This window comes from Colletotrichum karsti (genome assembly GCF_011947395.1).
Source record: "Colletotrichum karsti strain CkLH20 chromosome Unknown Scaffold11, whole genome shotgun sequence".
Lineage (NCBI taxonomy): Eukaryota > Fungi > Ascomycota > Sordariomycetes > Glomerellales > Glomerellaceae > Colletotrichum > Colletotrichum karsti.
The window spans coordinates 885,735-908,809 of NW_024065911.1; the positions used below are offsets into that span (position 1 = coordinate 885,735).

The 23,075-nt window shown below is 51.7% G+C and overlaps 9 protein-coding genes across 9 annotated transcripts; 3 read left to right on the forward strand and 6 right to left on the reverse strand.

The window, feature by feature from the left end:
- Positions 1-689: 689 nt before the first annotated feature.
- Positions 690-1,779, reverse strand: CkaCkLH20_04374 (uncharacterized protein; the record flags this gene model as incomplete). Its single annotated transcript, XM_038887093.1, has 3 exons — positions 690-829; positions 887-1,044; positions 1,103-1,779. 3 exons carry the CDS (start codon positions 1,777-1,779, stop codon positions 690-692), a joined length of 975 nt encoding a protein of 324 aa, XP_038747797.1.
- A 954-nt stretch (positions 1,780-2,733) lies between these two features.
- CkaCkLH20_04375 (uncharacterized protein) lies at positions 2,734-5,057 on the forward strand (the record flags this gene model as incomplete). Its single annotated transcript, XM_038887094.1, has 3 exons — positions 2,734-2,922; positions 2,975-3,535; positions 4,662-5,057. The coding sequence occupies 3 exons, from the start codon at positions 2,734-2,736 to the stop codon at positions 5,055-5,057; spliced, it is 1,146 nt and encodes a 381-aa protein (XP_038747798.1).
- A 183-nt stretch (positions 5,058-5,240) lies between these two features.
- On the reverse strand, positions 5,241-6,338 carry CkaCkLH20_04376 (uncharacterized protein; the record flags this gene model as incomplete). Its single annotated transcript, XM_038887095.1, has 1 exon — positions 5,241-6,338. The coding sequence occupies one exon, from the start codon at positions 6,336-6,338 to the stop codon at positions 5,241-5,243; it is 1,098 nt and encodes a 365-aa protein (XP_038747799.1).
- Positions 6,339-7,347: 1,009 nt separating this feature from the next.
- CkaCkLH20_04377 (uncharacterized protein) lies at positions 7,348-8,541 on the reverse strand (the record flags this gene model as incomplete). Its single annotated transcript, XM_038887096.1, has 3 exons — positions 7,348-7,841; positions 7,897-8,439; positions 8,502-8,541. The coding sequence occupies 3 exons, from the start codon at positions 8,539-8,541 to the stop codon at positions 7,348-7,350; spliced, it is 1,077 nt and encodes a 358-aa protein (XP_038747800.1).
- Positions 8,542-9,413: 872 nt separating this feature from the next.
- Positions 9,414-10,625, reverse strand: CkaCkLH20_04378 (uncharacterized protein; the record flags this gene model as incomplete). The annotated part of the gene is made up of 1 exon (XM_038887097.1): positions 9,414-10,625. The coding sequence occupies one exon, from the start codon at positions 10,623-10,625 to the stop codon at positions 9,414-9,416; it is 1,212 nt and encodes a 403-aa protein (XP_038747801.1).
- Positions 10,626-11,759: 1,134 nt separating this feature from the next.
- CkaCkLH20_04379 (uncharacterized protein) lies at positions 11,760-13,346 on the reverse strand (the record flags this gene model as incomplete). Its single annotated transcript, XM_038887098.1, has 3 exons — positions 11,760-12,392; positions 12,452-12,781; positions 12,831-13,346. 3 exons carry the CDS (start codon positions 13,344-13,346, stop codon positions 11,760-11,762), a joined length of 1,479 nt encoding a protein of 492 aa, XP_038747802.1.
- Positions 13,347-14,536: 1,190 nt separating this feature from the next.
- Positions 14,537-15,939, forward strand: CkaCkLH20_04380 (zinc carboxypeptidase; the record flags this gene model as incomplete). Its single annotated transcript, XM_038887099.1, has 3 exons — positions 14,537-15,070; positions 15,129-15,236; positions 15,292-15,939. 3 exons carry the CDS (start codon positions 14,537-14,539, stop codon positions 15,937-15,939), a joined length of 1,290 nt encoding a protein of 429 aa, XP_038747803.1.
- A 140-nt stretch (positions 15,940-16,079) lies between these two features.
- On the reverse strand, positions 16,080-17,791 carry CkaCkLH20_04381 (alternative sulfate transporter; the record flags this gene model as incomplete). Its single annotated transcript, XM_038887100.1, has 6 exons — positions 16,080-16,263; positions 16,314-16,526; positions 16,580-16,776; positions 16,842-17,506; positions 17,560-17,609; positions 17,667-17,791. 6 exons carry the CDS (start codon positions 17,789-17,791, stop codon positions 16,080-16,082), a joined length of 1,434 nt encoding a protein of 477 aa, XP_038747804.1.
- A 950-nt stretch (positions 17,792-18,741) lies between these two features.
- CkaCkLH20_04382 (uncharacterized protein) lies at positions 18,742-23,026 on the forward strand (the record flags this gene model as incomplete). The annotated part of the gene is made up of 3 exons (XM_038887101.1): positions 18,742-21,011; positions 22,161-22,621; positions 22,689-23,026. The coding sequence occupies 3 exons, from the start codon at positions 18,742-18,744 to the stop codon at positions 23,024-23,026; spliced, it is 3,069 nt and encodes a 1,022-aa protein (XP_038747805.1).
- Between the last annotated feature and the right edge of the window lie 49 nt (positions 23,027-23,075).

Here is a 23,075-nt window from a genome sequence, read left to right on the forward strand (position 1 = left end):
ACCTTTCGGGATTGCCCCCACGTCTCACCCCAATACTGAGCTCTGCTAATTTGTTATGTCATAGCATGTTGATCACTGCATTGAGGCATTGAGAATTCGATTGCAGTGCGCTGCGGATGTCACGCCATTTTTACATACGCAAGGAGCCAAAGGAACCCAGCCAGACTTCAACTCACAGCATCGGTGCCCGAAATACGATCGCATTGTTGATTGGGCAAAAGAGCGGCAGATTATGATTGAAAAGCCAGGTCCCAACGAGGGCCATGGACATCATGGCTGAACCCTCAATAACTGACTGGCCGTTGGAAGATCGGGATCATGATAGCGGTGATGCATTTGTCTGACTTGAGCGACGGTTTGGGGACATCAATCAAGGTTGTAGGCATAAGTAAATGGGCGGAGGATTACAGACTGGTAAATTATGTGATAATGACAAGACCTGACGTTGCTTTGCTCAATGGGGAATCTCATTCTGCTAGGTTACATCTCCATATTCTGTTGCCATGTAAATCAAACTGCTCTTTCCTTGTCCAGAAACAATGGACCATATTGCGCCTGCCATCGTTTTCCCGAAGGTAAATCAAACAACGGATTCTAAACTGCATGGACGAGTTCCGAACGAAACCTTCGAGCATCGCCAAAAGGCCATGCCCACAAACTCCTTTAAGTGCGGAAAACTTGGATATCATCTAGTACAGGCCAACAAGGATGTCACCGCGTACACGGGCGGTGACGTGGACTTCGGCCTCAAGGTCCAACTTGATACCGACCATGAGGGCAGCCTTCGTCAATTGACCCTTGTCGTCGACGGGACCCTTCAGGAGGTTGCCTTAAGGTTATGTTAGCATGGGCGCTGGGAGCCGTCAGGGGTCGACGTGGGTCTTACCGACGGGGCCGTTGGCATTGCCGGAGAGGTTGGGCATAGGAACGGGCAGACCAGGCTGGGGCATGTTGGGTCTAAGCTGGCCGTTGTTGGGAGGGTATGAGGTAGGGTAGGCGGGAGCACGCTGCTGCTCGGCGGTGGCGGACTTGTCACTGGAGGTACTGGATGTATTAGTGATCTGAATATCTGGGTATGCTCATGATTCTTGGGTCTACTCACGGAGAAGACATTGTGGTGAGAAATCTGACGACTTGGTCTTGAAGAGAGTGTTGTAATTCTTCGGGCGAACTTGATTCGTCGAGTTCTTCGGGATTAAGAAGACCTCGTTCGAGAAGGAACTGCTTCGAAGGCGACTTGGGTGATGGCTTTGGGCTGTTGGCTGATGGGACTTCGAGATCTTTTGCAAGTGCGTTGGTCTCGACGATGGAAGTCAAAGAAGATAGAGAGCGCTGGACGGAATGGCGCTTTTTATCGACGGGCGACTGAGATTCTTGAGGAAGAGACGAAGATCGGTTTCGATTAGTGTTGGCGAGGAGTGGGCTGCTATCTCCAGTCGATACTCGAATAGGTAGCTTGAATGAAAGAGATCTTCTGAGAGCTCCTGGCGCAACAGAACTGTCTTCGGGTGGAGGAGGTGTTGGAGTAGGAGTTTGAGTCGGGCTTGGTTTGGCAGGGGTCTCGACAGGGATTGATGCAGCTGATCCAGACAGGCGCTTTGACGACTTGCTCGAAGCTCGAGGTGCGTTGCTGGGTCTTTTGAGGGTTGGTTGCTGCTGGGGAGGTTCGGACTTTGACGATATCGTGGCGATCGGGGAACCTGTTCCCGCGGACCTTTGTCTTTTATGTTGTTCTGTTGTAGTGTTGAGTGGTTGCGGTTGTTGGGCCTGCTGAGCCATGTTCTGAGTTGGAGGGGAACATGAGGAGCTTTAAGCTTCGAGTTCAAGCGCGGCCGAAAATCCCGGTATAACTAGTTGATGCTATCATCTTCTCCGGTCCGTACATCCTAGACAGACTTGCAACAGGAGCAAAGGCGGTTCTGGAGAGCCAACTGACATCGTCCGATGTTGAAACCAGCCGCTCGGATCGTATTTGGCGGGCGGTGTTTTGTCAGCCTTGGCCAGAACGCGGCGGCCAACGACTCTCGCTCATGCGGATAACCTTCGCGTTTCCAGAACATCTGAAAATCGACCCGCGTGGTACGATCCGGGTGAGTAGATAGAACGTTTTTCGGTTGCATTGGGGCTCGTCTGTGTCTCAGAGTGTCTTCATGGGAGACTCGGCAAGGGTCTCGTGCCCACCATACCCATGTAAGCAACCCTTATGCCGGGGAGTTTCAATGGCATCGATCAGGGGTCCTCGAAGATCTACAACATGGGAATCGCATCTGACATTCTGCAAATGAGCCCATCGAAATCCGATTTCTCTTGGTGTCTCCTAGTTGCAACCGCTGCCTGCCGGTAAGGTCCACATACATCAGTCGATTATCTCCAACTCATTCAACATCTGTTCTGATCTTTTTGAAGTTTCAAAAGGGTGAAACGACTCGAGCAACATCCTGACTTACGGCGCTGAGGGTCCCCCCGAAACCATCGCTACCACAACAATCCTGTTGCCACGTCGTCTGAGCCGATATACGACGACCGTTGCAATACACACTTCTACGCAAAAGAGACACGTTGCTCGACGAGAACCACTGCCTGCGAACAAAAACAAACGCATTCCTCGCGCCTACCTGCCCTTGTCGCATTGATTCAGGCGCCCATGAAGAGCGCTTATGGGCAGATCTTTCAGTATCTTTCGATTCGCGTTGTCCAGCCTACCTTGCAAGCCATCGAGACGCACGAGTGGAGATGGTCCTGTCATTGCTCGTGAGTTTCGGCACCGCCGTCGGCGCTCATGAGGGCATCAAGGCCTCCATGGCCAAGTCCAGAAAGGAGGAGCACCGAAGTCGAAAGAACAATCTTATCGTCCATTGTCCCAAGTCATCCCAGTATAGTCCCTACCTTGAAGGACGGCGGGTGGTATTATCTGGAGACAGGGTAAGATCATTCTCCACATCAAGGTTTGACAGATGAACTGACAATGCATCAGCTTTTCATTGACACCGGCACTGTTCACGATGCCCCCTTCGGACATCCTTTCGAAGGGTACTATATCCCGTATCCTGACTCACGGTATGCGGGACTAGTGACCACCATCACACATGAAGCACCCATCATGAACTGGGTGTTTATGGATCCTCTCACATATTCCTTTCAGTTCGGTGTACGCGCCGTGGCAGATGCCAATCTCACAGGTCCCTGGGACTGCACTCGCCAAGATCGCCGACTTACCTTCTGTGGATGGGAAGGCTTCTGCGCAGTCCTCGAGGATAGTGGCGTATGGGGCCTCTACTACGACTTTGACGGCGACGGCATGCGGAAGAAGTTTGGCCAAGAAGGGCGTGTCGTAATTGAGATTGAGCTTATTAGGAGTGAGCTCAGGACACCGAAGCCAGAGCCAGAGCCAGAGCCACAGCCAGAACCGGAGATCGTGGCAGAGCCACAGAACCAGGATAAGGCGGCAGAGGCTGGCCTAGAAAAGCAAGTTGAAGCCCAAAAGACTGATGTGGATTACGCGGAGACCAAAAGCCTCAACAAGCAAAACGATGAAGTAACTATTGAAGAGAAGATGGAAAAGATGTTTCTCGGAAATGCCGGAAACCCACAAGACCAGGAAACTTGTTCGGTGATTTCCGAACCGTTCTCAACGGCAACACTATCAACACTGTCGACAAATAGCGAAGGAACGCCAAGGAAAAGAAGAAAAAGGAGAAGCAGAGCGAAAAAGTACAAAAGCCCCAGTGTCGAAAATTCGGAGGAAGACAAGCAGTAGTGTAAAACGATTACCAGGCCTCAGGCCATGGGGTCCAGAGTCGGTGGTCATATGAATTGAGATCAGACGAAGAAGATCATCGTCGACTTGGGATCTCATTGATGGAGCTTCGTAGTGGGACTCATTAGACGTTTAAACAAAGCCTGATGCTTGGGTAATGAGCTTCAAACGGTCCTTCTGTCCGAGTTGTGACTGCCACCCCTGATGTGATCGTGAGGAGGGATCAGAACGCAGGGGTCGCCGGCCAGTTCGCGTTGCGTCATCTACCTGGGTAAATGGATAGTGTAGCCGATGAGACGGGAAGATGTTTCCAACCAGGGCATTAGCTGACAGATGAAGCGTTGTCATCAGCGTTAGCTCCATGAGCATACCTTGCTCAGCTGTCAATACCTAAAATGGACCCTTGTTTCACGTAAGATCTGTGCAGCTTAGTCTCTTGAGACTTCAAAACTCTTTGTCAAATACAAAGAAGATGCCTCTCTAGAACTATCGAGGAATCGACTGACAAAGACGTATTCATGGCAACTGGCCATTTGCCAGCACACAGCTGTCAATTAATCGATGTCTTTTGCCCTTGGTCAGTAAAACCGCGAGCGCAAACCCAAAGCGTCGGATAAAGACTCGCCAGTATGTTCCGTTTCATGGTATCTGAGAAGCTGGCATGCTACGTCAAGTCTTGGTCAAATGCCTTCTAAGAAGCTTCGTCCTTCTGGATAAAGAATATTTAATGAACACCACGCTCCCGGTGTTCATCTATTGAGAAATACCAACCTATCCCCAGAGCAGCATTGAAGAACCTTCCCACAAACACCATAGACAGGCACAGACACAGCTTTCACATTGGTTTGAGTGGTAAGCCCCATCACACATTGGAACCCCCATAACACCTTGTCAATTCTTACAGTTCAACTGTATCATCCGCACTTCTACTTCCTTCACGGCATATTGCAACTCCATCACATACGTAATGGCCAGAAACCCTGCCGCCTTCAAGGCCATGCGATCTCGTCAAGTTCAGAGATTCATTGCTCAGTTGCAGTTGAGCGATCCCAACGACCAGCTGCTCAATCTGGTATCCGAAGAGGACCTGGATGAAGCAGCGAAAATGGCCAAACTGTCAAAGGCTGATGATGATGAAGATTTCTATCCCGAGAGCTGGGCCAATAGTCCACAGTCTTTCAAGCTCTTCTTCAATCGCTACTTCCGCCAGTGGGCCGCTGCTCAGCGTGATCGAGACGCGTACGATGGCCCATCGAAGGGTACACGATCACAGGCTGCTCAAAGGCTTGCCAATGCTTGATGAAGTCGGCCTCGAAGTTAACCACTGGTAGCAATCGGCTTCCACGGGATGTTACGGCATTTGTGAGGCTTAGGTCTTTGGAATGTGTTTGAGTGGTAGTATTAGACGGAACGCTTGAGGTTTCAATTTGTAAATAGTTACGGCAACGTAAAGTACATGATATTTACAACTGTGACTTTGACTTTAGATTGCTCTGAAAACCTCCTCGATCTCTTCGGAAAGATATCCCTTGGCGAGGCAAAGAGCGAGCAAAATCCGAGCCTTTTGTGGATTGAGATCATTGCCAGCAATGATCCCTCTGCTTTTATGATCTTGGCTGTCCACCACCAGCCCAGCTCCTAGTCTCGATGATTGAACCACAGTCACGGACCGACCCTTGATCGCAGCTTCGAAAGCATCCCTCTCTGCAGGAGATCCCAGTCCCGGGCCAAAGCCGGCGGAAACAATTCCTTTTGCCCCGGCATTGACACATGCCTCGACCATGATGGCGTCAGCCCCAATATAGCTGTAGACGATATCCACACGGGGTAGGTTCCCAAGCAGTTCGGGCGCAAACTGGAGTAAATCTGGCGCAGAAGGGAGAACCCTGCTCTTCAGCCTCTTGGAAGTAATGTTTACCTCGTCCCCGTCCACGTGTCCAATCGGCCCATGCCATGGAGACTGGAAAGCGCCCACGCGGAGTGTGTGTGTCTTCGTCACCATCCGAGGATAGTGAATCTCATCGTTGATGACCACTAGTACTCCGGGCTTCTCGGTAAAGTCGTGAGATGCCACGCGGAAAGCGGCGAGCAGATTTGCGCCTGCATCGGAAGAAACCCCGTTCAGCGGACGCATACTCCCAGTCAGGACCACCGGTATCTTCAAATCCAGCACCAGGGACAGAACCCAGGCAGTCTCTTCGAGGCTGGCGGTCCCGTGACCGATGACAATGCCACGAACACCCTGATCGGCGAAGAGCTGACATTCTTTCGCAATCGTGAGCCAGTTCTCTGGTTCGATCTCGGTGCTGTCGATTGCCTTGAAACTGGAAAACAGCACGGGGTTCTCGCCTTGCAAGATTTTGTAAAGGCCCGTCTTTTCGAATAGTTCTTCGGCTTCAACTCGATCGTTCTTGGCGTTGTAGTCCAAAAAGTCGAATTCGTCTATGGCGATCGACGCGATGGTGCCTCCTGTCCCTATGAAGCCGATGGGTCCCAACAACTTCTTTGCCCCTGAAGCAGTTTTTGTGGGGTCTTCAGCTGTGGTTGTTTTCGTCACTGAGGATTCCGAGAGCTTCGACATCTTCAATCGATCGGTAGATAAGTTGGCGGGCAAAGAATGCGGTACTGGTCTTGAGAGTTTTGTTGGTCGACGGAGTCGAGTTGGTGATTCTCTGATGATCGTCATGATGCAATGTTGTTTTTCGATTCAGAGCGCACTTATAGTAGCTGATGCGGGCTGGAGTGAATGACTGCTGTTTCGACGCTCTTCTGAATCACTGTCTTTGTGACGTTGGGCGCAGAGCGAGAAGTCAAACAAGACCAGCAGACAATGTATGTGTATTTCAGTCGAGGAAACAGAGGCCTGGCTCAAAAGAATATGACCCTTGTTCCCCAAACCAAAAAGGATTCGCTATTTCGAGAGTCGCCGAAAGCCGTTGTGTCCTCGTGTAACTCCAGGATCGTCCGAGTGGAGACCTGCACAACTCCCGCAACTGCGCCGAAATGAAGGACTGTTTGATGCGCGCATTCAGAGGTTTGTTGAATTCCTCTACCTCTGATGAAAAGCCGCGGGGTTTTCGGATCGAACCGTACGGGCGATGATCAGCATCGATATGCTTTCTCTTAGCTTCAAAACGGACAAATGCCATGAGATGTCGAGGGTAACACGATGTGCGTGGCTTGTGGAGACGAACTAGCTCTGCTTGTCTCCATGGCCATCAGTGTTCTCCGACTTGCAGCAGAACTGGGGACTCAGAATGAGGTTGGGCGTCTCCATGTGCCGAGGTAAGAATCTTCGTTGGTTGTGAGCTCCGAGTCACCGACCCGCTACCTCCGGCTACGGAGCAGGGCCCAGCCCATAGAAAGCATTTTGGGTCCGAAGTGAGCATTCACAGGCGTGCGGCTGCTAGTTCTAGAGAAACATTCGTAATTCGTAGATGATCTAGTTGTCCTAAACTTCGACGAGTCAGTCAAAGCGACAGGGCATCTAGAGCCATCTGAGCCTTTTTTTTCGGTACAACACTCAGGCCGTTGCACTCCCCAGAACGCCGAAACAGAGCCAATGCCATCTTCCGCTATGGTACAAATCGCTACTCTTCCTTATCCTCCTCGTTGTCATACCGACCAAGACGGCCCAAGGGACTGACCATGAAGACATCTTCCCAACGTCCGCTGGCAGCCTTGCCGTCCCAGTCGCCGCCGCTGTACAAGGGAAGGCGCAGCTTGCCGGTGCAATGCTCGTCAATGAAGCGGCAGACCTTCTGCATGTCGCCGACTGTGAAGTCATCCATGAACCACAGCATCGTACGCGGGATATCAGCTGGACTAAGACGTTCACTCTGGGCGGCGTTGGGTGCCACTGAAGAGGCGCGCGTGCTCTTGCGACGAGCGGGCACTTGTGCGCGGACGGGAGAAGCGATGAGAGTCGCATCACTGCTGGAAGGTATCTTGGACTGTCGCCGGGCGGACTTCGGCGTCGTTTGAGAGGCTGCGGCAGCAGGGGGTTGTGATTGTCTCCGCTTCGAGGTCGAAGTTTTGGGGGCGGGTGTCCTGGTAGCAACGGGCGTGGATTCGTATCTGGAGGCTAAGTGTGTAACGGTCAGTAGACTTCCCCTGCCATGGAAACGTGGTCGACTTACAGCGTCGGCGCTTGTCACTGGCAATCTCGGACTGGTCGGCAAGACTCTCGCGCTTGCGCTTCGCACTCTGCTTGGCGGGCGTGTTTGCGGTTTCAACAACAGGTTTGGCTTCCTCCGCCACTTCGTCTGTTCGCAAGAAGCCGAGCAGAGCCGCCTTGGTGTTCTCGTCGTCGACGTAGTTGCAGTAGTCGATCAGGACGTCGGGCGCGTCGAGGCGAGTTTTGTCCACGGGCTCCCACGAGACATCGTCACCCTCGGCCGAGTAGCCCAGCCATTGCACCAGGACCTGCCACTGCCCACGCACGCGACGGTGCTTGAGACATCTGTAGGGGTGGTAGAGCTCTCCGATGCCGAGTACGTCCTGACGCGTTTTGCCCTTGAAGCTGGCCCAGTAATTGTAGAGGAGATCGGGAAGGTGTTCTTGGATATCCCATTCGGAGACTTCGACGCGGTTGTTCTTGGAGAGTACGGTGAGGGTTACGAGATTGGTATCGAGGTCGAGCGAGTAGCCGACGATCTTCTTAACGGTGTCGTACGGGAAGTCTGTTTTGAGGACGTTAATGTCGGTGAGGATGGGGAAAAGCGGAGGAAGAAAACAAATTTACCTTGCTCAGAGAGCTTTGACCTGGGCTTGCCTCGAGGCATAGTTGTTGCGCTTGAATAATAATATTTGAACTATTGTTTATGTGGTGTTTTGGAGCTGGAGATGCGACAGGCAAGTTCGCTGCTCGATTCTGTAAGTAAGGAACCTGGAAGGCGCGCCTAGGACGCGTTCGCGTCGACTTTTATTTTTATTTTATTTCTTGCAGCCGGTCGGTCGGCCTCGGTCGGATGTGGGGCAAGTCAATATGGGTCTCGGACACGGCGGCCCGCCGGTGTGAGGCCTACCCTGCTCTAAGTAGCGGTCTCAACCGAGTCACGATTTGAGGTTGCTCAGCGTAGGATCAGAAGTTGAGTTATTTCAAGAACTTCGCAATCATCATGCAGTGACGTCACTAAGAGGTGAAGCTTGAAAAGACCCTCATTGGCTCAAGCCGAGTCCGTTATGTTATCATTAGCCGATGACCACAAATACCCTGTTTGTAAGTCATCCAGGCATTCAAAGTTGTTCGATATACCCGTAACCCAAGCTGTTCGAAGACGAGCTAAACAGTCCGATGCATCAAGACCTTGATGGCCCTGTTATATTGGAAGATGCTATCTGATGTGAACTCGCCTCGCTGTAGCTTCGCGAGTGCTTCGTTATGAATCTAACGTTTAATCTTAGCGAGCCGCCCAGGCTTCAGTTTCCTGACTCCATCACTGCATGGCAAGTTCTAGGCGCTTCAGCTCGACGTAACTTAATATCGATTGATTCATGCGCCATCGATCTTCTTGCAGCAAGTCATGTCTAGGTGTTTGTGGTCTTCGCAGAATCTATCGTCTAGCTGTCTTTCTATCATCGTGTCTCGTGCCTCATGTTTATCCTTGATGCATGTTGTATGCTCTCCGTCTATGTTATACCCTCCGTCCATGGTCTATGCCCATCCGATTCTGAGAAGCTTGTACCCACTCTCGTCGCCTCGTCCGACACCATTACGCTTCTCGATTACTTCGTTATTCAGAATGGTGAGTTGCTTCCCGCTGCTTCCCACCGGTCGGTCCTTTGCGGCAAAGGCGCCCTCCACCGTGTCGCTGACCCCGTTGAACTTGCCATTACGACGGACGGTAACGAGAAGCCAGAAAACGCCGTCGGCTGCAAGAAGCTGTGTCGCGCAATCTCTCAACCAGGTCGCATGCTCCGCAGCGTAGATCACGTCCGTCGCGATGATGATCTTTGCCGGTACGTCGAGCGGTGCTTGCAGGTCAGGCGCAGACCAGTCGAGGGCCGTCGTCTGAATGGAGCTTGAATCCGGTGATGGGAAGTTGAGCTCCACGTTCGCTCTCAGGTTGGTGAGGACTGCTGGGTGGTAGTCCGTTGCAATAATCGTCGGTTCTGATGCACCCAAGTGAGGAAGCATGTTCCCAAGCGCCAAGCTGACGAGTCCAGTCCCTGCGCCCAGCTCGATGATGCGAGGCGATGAGCCGAGTGTTGGCTGGGTGAGGCCGAAGCGGGCCGGATCCGCACACATGAGATCGGACAGGACGATCGATGCACCCCAGCTTTGAAGACCGACATCGTCAGGGTCAGCAGAGTTTGTTCCCGCAAGCCGGTCGTTGAGTCGCACAGTGACGGGAACGCGTGTTTCATTTGCCGGGACTGAGAGCTCGAAAGCGAAGTCGCGGGTGTAATCCTGGTCCTTCTCATCCTCCGCATCGTCGTCCTCCGGGGGCGCAAAAAAAGACTCAAGCACGCAAGAGGCCTGGTCCAAGGCGAGCTGGCATGCTTCTTCCGAGTCCTCGAAGCAGGAAAGGGTTTCCGCGCGGGCGATGAAGCCGGTCAGCCAGCGCTGGGCGAAGTTGCGCTCAAAGGTGTCGACGCGGAGGGCGGCGATGTGGTGGTCGATGCCGTCGATCTCTTCATGGTCGTCGTCGGTCTCCGACACATAACCGGAGTCGACTACCGCTGCGGCATGAGGAGAGACTTTGTGATCCGGGTTCAGCTGGAAAGCGACGGAGACGGGCAGCGAGCAGTAAATCGTCGAAAGACTCTGCAGGGCGGACGTGATCTCGGTCTCGGTGAGCCCGTCGAGAGTCCGCAGAGGCGGAAGGCTGCTCGATGGCGGCAGCGGGTATGCTGCCGGCCTCATTTGAACCCGTCTCGTCCTGGTGGCGGCAGACTCGACCTTGTGAGAGCGCGGTGAGCGAAAGTTGATAATTTTAAGGAAATCTAGATGAAAGGGACAGAGAGGATCCAATAACTTCGGAAAAGAATGCGCCTCGAGACCGGCTATCGGACGCTAGAGGTGGCGGCCATTACTCATTGAGGTACCGAACAGTGGAGGGCAAAGGAGATAAGGCCTAGACACGGGCGGGACCCGCTTTCCTAAATGAGGGTATCGTGAAAATTTTTGGCTGCCCTATCCTTGGGCGTTTGTGTGGATGTGGCTTGTGCCTGTGCTTGTGCTTGTGCTTGCGCCCGTCTCACTGATATGTCACTCATCCTTCTCCATAATCCATCTCGATCTACCCCGGAAAAGAGACATTTTGGCCCCGCTACAATACGGAGGAGCAAGCGAATGTCAATGCCCCAGATACTTCAGGAAAGGGGGTAACTAAAGACTGCACTTGACCAGACGGTAAGCCCAGGAAGCAAGCCAAAAATGAGATAAGAAGCCACAATGGAATGCTTTGTTTCTGCTCCAACCAGCTGGAACCTCTCAGCACGGCCCTCACACGCATTCTGGGATATCAACACGTGTCATAGACACCACTGAGTATTGGCTATTGGATTGGCTGCTTTGTTTGTCATCTTTTGATTTCTTTGACTGAAACAATCTGTCGCAAAAAGCCGGCGGCGCCCCGGTCCAGGCCACAGCCGTTCCGCGATTTAAGACACTGGCATTTTCGGCTCCACTTGTGCCGAGCCGCTGGCGAATTCTGAGAGCTTGCCACTGGTTGCAAAATGACTCGTTTCCGCCATCGCCACACCTCACTCACCGCCATATCATCCATCTCACTTACTTATCTCACTGGCGGTGAAACTGACGTGTTGCGCCACAAACTTGACTCTATTTTAGAGAAACTACGCATCTCCGATCAAATTGAATGAGATATTGTATCTGCAGTGCAACATTTCTTTTGCCATTGCTACCCACACCTGAGATCATGCCAGCTACTAAAAATACCCGGCTACTCACACATCATCAGATGCCTGGAGCCTTAGATCTCTGCACAGCGAAGTTCTGTTAGTGTTGACAGGGAGATCACCGCATCAATTCCTCTCAAGCCATCACTGTTCTTCCTCCGTCCTTCGTCAAGCGAGATCTGATCTTGACGCGAAGGGCACGATGAGCTAGCCGCTGAAGTACTGCCTGCTTACCATTCGCGCCCTCCTGCAGCCCGAGGACCGCGCTCGGTGCAAACACAAGAGCCTGACCCGTATGGAGCGACACAATCATGGCAAAGAGCTCCAGAATAGGGTCTTTGCCTCCCCCGATGGTGATCGGGCTGACTGGTTGACTCATTTCCTCGCCTTCCGCCACGGTCACCGACATCGACGAGATTCCGGCCAGGTGGTTTCGCAGAGTGCGCAACCAGTCAGGTGAGGTGAAGCGGTGAACCACCGTCATCGAGCAGAGGTCCAGGAGTTGAGTAGAGACAGTGGGTTCCTGAGTCGAGATGACCACGCGAACGCCGAGGTGACGCTGAAGCCGAATGGTCTCCAGTAAAGAGTTCGTGAGAGCCTGGCTCTCGGCCGACTGTCTCATGTACTTGTGAGCTTCGTCGACAGCCACAACTCTTCCGATGGTAGACTTCTCTTCCAGGAAGAGCGAGAGGCAGATGTTGAACAGCGAGCAGGCGAGCTCTGCGGTCACGCATGGGCAAGAGAGGTCGACCACCGTGAGTTGGCCAGCCTGGAAAAGAGCAGAGTTAGCCTGGTGGATCTTGAAACCGAGTGATATAAGTAGCGTACCTTTGGCTTCCAGTCGATGGACTTCTCGTTCTCTTTCACCATGAAGCTTTCGAGGGTGTCGAGGCGTTGGGACAACGGACCTCGCTGGGCCGGAGTCAGGTCTGCATTATCAAGGTGCCTCTTGAAGATCGTGTAGCTGAAGCCCGTGTCATATTCTTGCTGGTGCATTCGCATGTCCCTCAAGATGCGGTTGACGACATGAACATACAGCGGCACTCCACCGTCTCCGACTCCGACGGCCATGAGGTCGTTCATGCGTTTGGTGTTGAGGTCCTTGTCACTCAGTTTCAGAGGCTCGATCACGACATTAGGAATTCCGCCGTAAATAATCTGATGGGCTGTTAGAGCTGATGCAGGCCAGATGATACGACTTACATACCTTGACCGTGCGAATGTTTGTCGGGGCGCACAGCACCCGAACCGACACTTTCTCGTGAGACGCAATGTAAGCAGCTTCGCACGGCAGCCCGCCAGAGTCGGAGACGAAGCTGTCGTAGTGAAAGACGATACCCGTCAGGGGCAGGGGCAAGTCGCCGAGGTTGCTTGGGATGAGGCAGTTCTCCAGCAAACACGCGAGAGTGTTGCTTTTGCCGGAGCCCTGGCTGCCGCAGATGAATACGCTAGAAGGGCATGCCACGTTGTGAAAAAGTCGAGACTCTGCCGTGGGTGTGCCATCTGAAAGACTTGCTCCGATGAGACCGAATTGCGATGGGGGAGACGTCTCGATGAGAGGGACTGTAAGAAGCGGACTTGACTGGATCTCGTCACGATGCTGATTGTGTTGATCCAGGTTCAGAAAAGCCATCTGGGCCACGATCTCAGCCTCCTTCTCCAAGATTGCTTGATGAGTGACCTCATCTTTGCTTGGTGTTGCGAGAGGCTCTGCCGAAGGCATTTTGTCGGTGAGAGATAGAAGATTGGAAGTTCAATCCGCACAAAAGGCTTGTGGCTGTGCGTACGCAAATCTGAAGACCCACTTGATACTTGGAAGGACCACTTGACGGTGCTGAAATACTTTTATATGCAGCACTCGATTGCATCTCCGATGGCTTCGCCAAACTTCGCGGCTCTTCTATCTTTACAAATCAGTCTGATTCCAGTTGCATAGTCAGTGTGCGGTCAAAGAAACACTGAACCGTTCTTTCAAGAATCAACCAACAAGGACTGCTTGTGTCTTCTGATTACTGTGCATGTGGCTATGCCCTGCCGCATTGTTGCTTCTCGAACATTTCAGGACAGAGCGTGTCTTAAAATGCTTAAAGAAGAAACTTGGCTGACATAGAACTTGCAAAGAATCATGGGCTGGGTGCAGAAGTTGATTCAAGAAATTGGATCACCAGCTTAAGATGAAGCATCACTTGGTACATCAACTGAGGCTGGTTGGTACATGAGAAGCCCTTCTTGTGCTTCAAAGTAATAGATAATCATTGAACATTCAGCTAGGAAGATAGACAATATGTCGCTCAACAAGACTAATGGAGTGTTTTATGCGTTTGAACCCAGGCTACTGTTTGAAATGCCCATCGATGCTGCACGGGTATGACTATGTGGACAACATGAAGTTGCTAGAAGCCCCGTCACAACGATGGCGTAGCACGCGTACGAGACTGCGTCATTAGCCCTGATGACCAATTTCCAGACTTTCCATCAGGTTCATAGGCGAGTGTCTCGGCAACATGCAGTAGGTGTAGGTTAGACTTGCAGGAGCCCAATGCCTCTGGTATGCAGCCAAGTAATCAATGTCGTCCGAGCCATGAACTCCGATCATGGAGAAAGCAAACATTGGCGAGTGCAATCGGACGATAAGATATGCCAAGTCCGCCAAGTCCTTTCTAGAGTACATTTGGAAGGCGCGAATGTGCCCAAGAAGGCTCGTTGCAACGTTCTCCAAGAATTGAGGGGTCGATTTGGGGCTATGATATCGAAAGTTTGCTGGTTCTCCGATGACGCCGAAATGATCTGCATTGTTGCCCGGTAGTACTGGATCAGGTAGGGAAAATAGTTAAATATGGCGTTGCGCTGTCTTTGAACGGCAACCATTCGGATCTCAGCAACCACTCAGTCTCTTCTACGTTTGTTCTTGAGATGAAGTTTCTCGCACTTATCAGTTTCTTGGGGTCACTGGCTTCCGCCAGTAGTCCACTCTCGTATGAAGGGTACCAGGTTCTTCGTGTGAAAACTGGTCCTAGACTCGCCGCCGTGCAGGGAAAACTGTCGTCGATCGTCTATGACGAGTGGAACACGGTGGTGAACAAGCACATCGATATAGCCATCTCTCCGGACCAGGTCGACAAGTTCCGGGACCTCGGGCTCGACTACCATGTCATGCACTCTAATTTGGGCGAATCGATAGCCGCAGAGTCGTCTGGAGGCTCGATTTGGAAGCGACAATACGACGACCTCAGTTGGTATGACAGCTATCATCCCTACGAAGATCACAAGGCATACCTGGAGGCACTTCACGAAGCTTTCCCTAATAACTCGGAGATTGTTTCATCGGGAACCTCATACGAAGGAAGAGATATCTTTGGCATTCACTTCTGGGGCGCCGACGGACCAGGCAAGCCAGCTGTTCTTTGGCATGGAACAGTACACGCGAGGGAGTGGATCGTGGCACCCGTGAGTTATTGCCGAGATAGCATGACTCTAGGAATTTGCACTAAGATGCGATGTCTAGGTGGTTGAGTACCTTACACTTCAACTTATTCAGGGGTATGGCGTCGACAACGTCACCACTGCATTCGTCGACACTTACGACTTTTGGGTATTCCCATTTGTCAACCCGGTACGATGAAAGCTATTCCAGTATTGAGAGCGTTCGTAGTCTAACTTGTTGAAAGGACGGCTTCGTTTACACCCAAACGACCGAAAGATTATGGCGAAAGAACCGCCAACCAGCCCCAAGCTCTACCAACTCGACCTGCTATGGCCGGGACATCAACCGCAATTGGCCATACAAGTGGGATGCAAATCCTCTAGGAGCGTCGACCGATCCATGCTCGCAGACGTATAAAGGTGTCGAGCCTGCCGATACTCCAGAGATGAAAGGGCTGCACAAGCTGGTGGACACCCTTCGAGACACCAGTGGCTTGAAGCTCTACATCGACTGGCATAGCTACAGCCAATACTTTCTCGCTCCTGTTGGGTACAACTGCACATACTACATCGACACGCTTGGACAACATATCAAGCTTGCGCAACTAGCATCCGACGCAATTCGGGAGGTGGAGGGCGTTACGTTCACCTACGGGCCAAGTTGTGCAACCTTGTATCCCACGACTGGCGGTAGCTTTGACTACGCTTATGCGATTGGGGAAGCGGACTGGTCTTATCTTATTGAGCTCAGAGACACTGGAGACTTTGGGTTTGTCTTGCCACCTGAGCAGATCCGGGGCAGCGTCACTGAACAGTGGGAGGGAATGAAGGTTATGTTGAGTGTCCTCGATGAGGTCTTCTTCGACGGGGAGGGACCCGCTGCTTTCAAATAGGACTTAGACCATGAACGAAGATCGACTCTCTTCTCGTGCATCAAAACTTCTAGGCTAATTATCAATATTGTTGAATACTGCACTTTATATTCAGCTCCGCCCAATAAGCGTGATCTTGATCTCTGAGACGTTATTTCCAATCATGCATTTGGCGAAGACTTCCTTCTTTGATAAACTTCATGGCCGTATCTGATGCATGCAAGTACCAATGCAAAAGCGAGGATACCAATATTTGAATCGAATGCTCTGCGGTAAAGAGGCTTGTCGTCTGCCTGGAACAATTGCGCGCCATAGATCGCTGCAATGTTTGCACTCATAATGATCCTGAAAGTCGGCGTCAGAGATTGTGGCAATAGGAGATTCAACCAACTTACATCGCCATTGCCAAGGACCTCTCCTCGGGATCGGTGCAGGTCAAAGACATCCAAGTGATGTTCAGAGGATGCGGAAACGAGGCAAAGGTCTGCGTCCATACGACACCGAAATACCTTACACCTCGCTTGTTGATTTCGGTGAAGATGCGGTTGAGAATGTAACCGAACATATGCATGCCTATGGCAAGAATCGTCGTCTCGCCACGCTTATTACTGACAAAGTCGTTAACCTCGAGCTTGAGCAGATAGTAACACGGTTGACTCACAAGCGATCAGAAACGTAACTAAAACCAAACGAGACAGGGACTTGAAGAAACAATCCCACAGCAGCGAGGGCATTACTCGTAAGGGAGGGAAAGCCGAAACTTCTAATAATGGTCGGGCCATAAGTGTCGAAGCCCCTGAACGGACCATTGTTGCCGAGAGTGATAAAGATGTGTATCCAAACCCGCCAGTTGGAAAACTGAGAGTAGGAAGGTCAGTCACAAGAAGTAAGTTTTATGAACCAACTAGCCGTTGTAAACTTACAGCTTTTTTGAAAGCCGCCATGCCAATGTGTTGCTTCGTTTTCTTCTTGTTGGGGTCATCTAGCATGACACGCTTCTGCAAGATATGAAGCTCCCGTTCGGTGAAGATATTGAAACGCGGAAGAAACCAGCTATGAGGGTTATGAAATGCGTCAGGAAGGCAGAAGCCGAGGACAACTCCGCTTGCAAGCGTGAAGCTGCCCATGATGATGAACAGCCAAAACCAGCCAGGGTATCCCGCAACCCCTTTCATGTGCAGAATTCCGTATGCAATCAGCTTGGCCGAAGCCTGGCCTAGCTGGTTACCGAAGAAGAATATCATGACCCTCTTCGCTGTCTCTTTACGTGTGTACCATGTCGACAAGGTCCAGAGCCCACCGGGTATGTATCCCGATTCGCTGACCCCGAGGAGAAACCGTGTCACAAGATAACTGGCGTAATTGGTCTGAAAGGCCTGGAAAGTACTGACAAGGCCGAAGAAAAATAGCTGCAGCGTCAGCCACTTGCCGGGGCCAACACGGTAAAGTATCATGTTTGACGGAATTTCGAAGAGAACAATTCCGAGAGAAAGCAATTGTTGCCCAACGTTGAACTGGAATTGAGAAATTCCCACGTCCTCCATGAAGGTATCGGTGATGGCATTTGCGATGTTGCCTCGATCGAGCTCTGTTCGGTTTGGTCAGGGGGTCGTCATGTCGGTTGATTTCGCTCGTACGCACGTAAACAAAAGAAGCCGAGGGTCAGAAGCGGCATAATGATCAGATCCAACCTGTGATTCGTGTCATGTTAGACGGTTATTGCAAGCGATTCAGCTGTTGATACTTACTTCCATTTCGCCTTCCTCTCCTCATCTTCACTCCAGTCGACCGGGGATCGGGCCGTTTTCGCCTCATTATCAAGTTCATTGGCGTATGATGAAAGTTCAAGCGGCGTGATACTTGCTGCACCCATAGTGCCGAGATTGTAATGAATCGATTGTCTTCGAAGACTCGAGGAACAAAACCATCCAGAAGAGTTTGATTATTGAGCTTCACCACAGCTAAATCTAGCCAAAATTGACTTAATCCACAACCATGACGAGTTGCCCGGCCCGAAACGCAACGTCTTTCGTCCACAGGCTAATATGACGACCATAGTGGACTCAAGCACACCATACTGGACCTACGGGGAAGATCCGAACTCTCGGGTACGACAGTATTCCCTATCAGTGCCGACCAGTTGATTATGTTGCTATCGAATCCTGCAACCATGCTAGCAGGAATCTGTCACCCGCAAAATACCTGGTTTGAAGATTGCGTGCTTCATGTGTGGGGTAAGAGAACCATAACAGACATTGATGAGGCTTTGGGTTTCCGGAGCCCATGCTAGATCTTTGCGCGTGAACACGTGGGAGGATATGTCTCCAAGAACATGGTAGGCCCGCAAAATGAACATCAATTTCATGCTAAGAGTGAAAATTGTGAACACTTGCTGCTGTATAATTTCTACCCGAGATGATTTAGAGATCAGCCATAAGCGATTGTCCTCCTGCGCAGTTCTCAGTAATATCAATCATGCGAAAGGAATATTTTCATTCTGGGTCATCAAAATTCCCAAAGGGCGCCTGCATCGGTGCGATATTCATACGTTGTTGAGCTACAAGTGACGTTTTGGAGCGGGAATTCCTTCTGATCACGCCATATTGCTGGACGATTTGATCATCCAGAGACCCCACCAAATGCGTCGTTGTCGGAGAAGCTCCGACAAGCCCCGATTATTTCGGGACCGGCTTCGAGCTCCACGCCGCGATAAAGGATCTTCAGGAAAATCGTTGCTGCATCGCTTTTGACATTTGTGTTTCTCACATTTGACTGTGGTTTGCTGAAGTTTGAAGTTACAATCAAAGTACTTCAGTCGCCATTATGAAGACTCTATCCGATAACGAACTCGAGAGCCTCGCAGGCCATTATTTTGCTCCCAAAGGACTGTACCAGCACACCAAAAGCCTGCCATTTCTGGGGCAGCTCAAGTGCAACACGACGAAACTCACTGCCGGTCAATGGACTGAACTCATCATCGATTATACCGTCGGCGCCAGTGGCCTGGCCGATGGAGCTTGGATTAAGGGAACATTCAAGTTTTACTCCGACTGGGCGCTCTTTCAAACGTCAGACCCTAAGCAGGACAACTACGTCTCAGCCGAGTACACACCTGGTCCCCTCCACGAAGGACAAACAGCCGCGACAGTTCAATCACTAGCTGTCCGCTTCGACCAAAAGGGTCATGAGAGACCGTTCCAGAAGGCAGTCATCATCGACATCGTGGATGGATACATGAACCCAGGGGATAAGATCGTAGTCCGCATTGGGGACAGACGGTGGGGTTCACGGGGCACACGAGTGCAAACCTTCGTCGAGGACAAATTCTTGATGAGGTGGTATATCGACCCCGTTGGCACGTCGAGATTTTCACCGATTAAGCCAGATATCGCAATTCCCATTCTGCCTGGACCGATCGCCAAGGTAAAAACTACAACGCCACGAGTTGTCAGGCCTGGTTTGCTGTTTCCAGTTCATATTCATACCGAGGATGCATGGGGTAACGCCACAGCCGATGTCGACAATCTCATAGCCGAAGTGCTCACTACCGAACACAACTCAAGAGAGCCTATCTGGGAAAAGTCATTGCCCTTTTCAGACAAGGGTTGGACAGTCGCCAATACCACCACCACTATCGAAAAAGTCGGCGACTATGAAGTCTCGGTAACTGTTCTTGACCGGGAAAGGTCTGTCGTGGTCCAGACAAAAGACTACGTTTCCGTCGATGCCTCCGTGCCCGTGCCTCGACCGCTTTACGCCGATCTCCACGTCCACTCCGACGACACAGTGGGCACCAATTCAACAACTTACAACTTCTCATATGCCAAGCAAATCGCCGGTCTCGATGTTGTCGGTTACACGGCAAATGACTTCAACATTACCAAGCAGCGTTGGGACCAGACGCTCGGAATAATCAAGCAAGTCAACAAGCCTGGCGAGTTTGTTGTCTTCCCTGGGACAGAATGGTGTGGCAATTCTGCTGCTGGGGGCGATCACAACGTTGTTTTCCTTGACAACCCAGACATCACGCAACCTGAGTTTCCTTTCGACAAGAACGGCAACGTAGCACGCAGCTTTGAGTGGAATGAGGACGGCCCAGCGGAGCTGGTGCCAGGTGCTTGGCCTTTGGACGAAGTTTACGCCACCTACGCCCATTCACCCGAAAGTCACCTTCTTATTCCTCATGTTGGCGGTCGGAGGTGCAATCTTGCGTGGCACCACCCGCAGCTTGAACGTCTGCTCGAGATTGGCAGTGCGTGGGGTCTTTTCGAGTGGTTACTTCGCGATGCCGTTAAGCGGGGCTGGAAGCTCGGCGTCTCGGCCAACTCGGACGAGCACCGGGGCCGTTGCGGAGGTGGCGTCCCGGGAACTGCCGTGTTCGGTACCAAGGGTGGACTCACAGGCGTCCTGGCCGGGAATCTCGAACGCGGAGATGTTGCCAAAGCTCTTCGGGCCAGACGAACCTTTGCGACGACTGGAGAACGACTGGTAGGAATTGTCAGCACAGGCAGCGGCAATCTCCAAGGAGACGACATTTCCGTGAAAAGAAGTGAGTCAGTTGACTTGAGGTACAATTTCTTCGGTCACGAAGGCTTCTCCTCCATCGAGGCTTGGGATGCAAGCGGACGGATCTTCCACCGCGATCTCCAAGAAGAAGCATCACAGCAGACATCACAAAAATCGCCCCGGAAAATTCGTGTGAAATGGGGAGGCGCTCGCGTGTACGATCGATACCGCGAGGCAGTATGGCAGGGCTCAATTCTCATAGAAGGCGCCGCGGTCTCACAAATTCGGCCATTCGGAGGAGTGTTGGACAATGCCGAAGAGGAAATCAAGGTGGTATCAGAGACGCAAGTTGTCTTTGAGACCCGAACGAGCGGAGACTTCGACGGAGTTGATATTTTGCTCACTGAGATGTCCAATCTGCCGTCCTCGATTACCGTGTCTGGACATCTGGGCGGGTACGTCAAAGTCGGTGACGCCCTCAAGGGCAACCCCCACAAGGCGCAACCTCGGTTCAATGTAGTTGCGACTGGACAGGACGCGATTCAAGAGGGCGGGGTACGAGAGGATATCCCCGGCGGTGCCGACCTGTTCGTTTCTATCGAGAGCCTGGTGGACGTCTCGCTACCTCGGAAAGTTGAGGGCACATTCACGGTGGGCCATGAATCTCGTGGGAAGGATGAGCGGGCAGTTTACTTCGTGGGAAGAGAGTACACTGGGGGCAAAGTGATCACGAGTCCGATATTCATTAGTTACGACTGAGTAGTGCACATGTCGGATTCCCAATAAAATCTCTGTTTGTCCGGGAATCAAATTTGGGCCCCGCAAACCCCAATTACCCCAAATATGAAATCTCGTGATGTGCATTCTTCTGGCAACAACCATTTTCCATCTTCGGCATTCACTTTTAGACACCGACATCCGTGCATCTCGCAACCATTGACTTTGAGTAAGGAGAATCACGTTCCGCGTGCAATTATTTCCACAAGTGGTCACGTAGGTATGTCAGCGTCGATCTGATGGTATACCGACAGGAAAGATCTCTGCCGAATGAGTGGTAGTCAATGGCTGTCATTGGCCAACCCCGGAGTCTCGGCACTGCAGATACGTGCCGTGGACATTGTCTCGGTTTCTAGGACCCCGTTCTGAACTTCATACCCGGGAAAGGGCATTGCTACCCCGCGATTGTTCATACTCATTTACCAATGAACACCTAGGAAACAGCGGTTGCAACAAGGGGTCGGAAACGATGCAATAGCATGGGGTCAACGAACTGCGGAGACGCTCACGACATTTCGCCTAGGCACTGTGGAGTGAACATCGGACATGGGATCCAGGACGTATCTAGTGCCTTCCTGGCTGGTATTGAGGCAAATATTGTCTGCGTGGTGCTCGACGACGGGAACGGAAAATGATCACGGAGAGCCAGCTGCTGTGAATATAAAGGCTTGACTGATTCCGGTGAGGGCAAGGGTGGGAGTGCACCGGCGTCATTGTCCGGTCTCACTCTACCCCGTTTGTGGTTTTGTTTCCTCATCAGATCTGCATATCCGTGGTTCAAAATGCGGACGCCGTCTCTTTCCATTCTGACTGCATCACTCCTAGCAGTGATCGCAGACTCGTCCCCCTTGCCTGAACTGTCAAGAAACCCAAGTGGCATAAAATATGTCGTAACCTTGTTAGACTTCCACAATACTTTATACTGAACCTGAGATGTACCCGTGACTAACAAGCAATAGCGGGAGCTCAACAACACAAACAGGGTTCTCTGTCAACGGCACCGCTCCGTCTACCGCAAATCCAATTGGCAACCCCGCGCTCCCTGGAGATACGACGACTGGAGGCCTCAACTGGCTAGGATTTGATGTCACAGAGTTCAACAAAACCACCATCCTAGCATACAATCTTGCTGTTGGCGGCGCTACCACGGACAACACGCTCATTCCTACGTATACATCTGGTGTCGACACGTTCGTAGACCAAGTAGATACTTTCTACAGGGCGTATGTAAACGGAATGAGTCCGTGGTCTTGGGACGATGTTCTCGTCGGAGTTTGGATTGCCAACAACGATGTTGGACAATCCTACGACAGGAATGATACCGCGTCTTTGTACCCAAAGGTTTCGACGCGGTACTTTGAGCAGGTTCAGCGCCTGTATGACGCCGGTGCTCGCAATTTTGTTATCCTGACATGCGCTCGTAAGCCTTTCCCGTCCGCTTTTGTTCAAGACTTGTCATTTCGAGTTATGCTGATGACATCCTATAGCTCAAGAATCCACGCCTCTGATGCTGGAAAAGGGTCCTGAAAGCAACGCCAAGGTCGCAGCCGCTGTCAAACTATACAACACTATCATGGAGACAAACTTTGATGACTTCAAGAAGTCCCATCCAGATATTCGCGCTTGGCTTGTGAGACCCTCAAAGTCTTATGAGGCTGCACTCGCGGACCCGGAGGCATATGGCGCACCCGACACTACGTGTACCAACGAAGACGGCCTCAGCTGCCTGTGGTGGAACAACTACCATCCCGGGATTCAGATCCATCGTCTTCTAAGCACCGACGTGGCAAGCACAGTGGGAGCGCCGTGGTTTGAGAGCCAGTAAGGCCTCCCCGAGTTTAGGGCCCTCGTGCCCTGAGAAGTCCCGGTTGTCT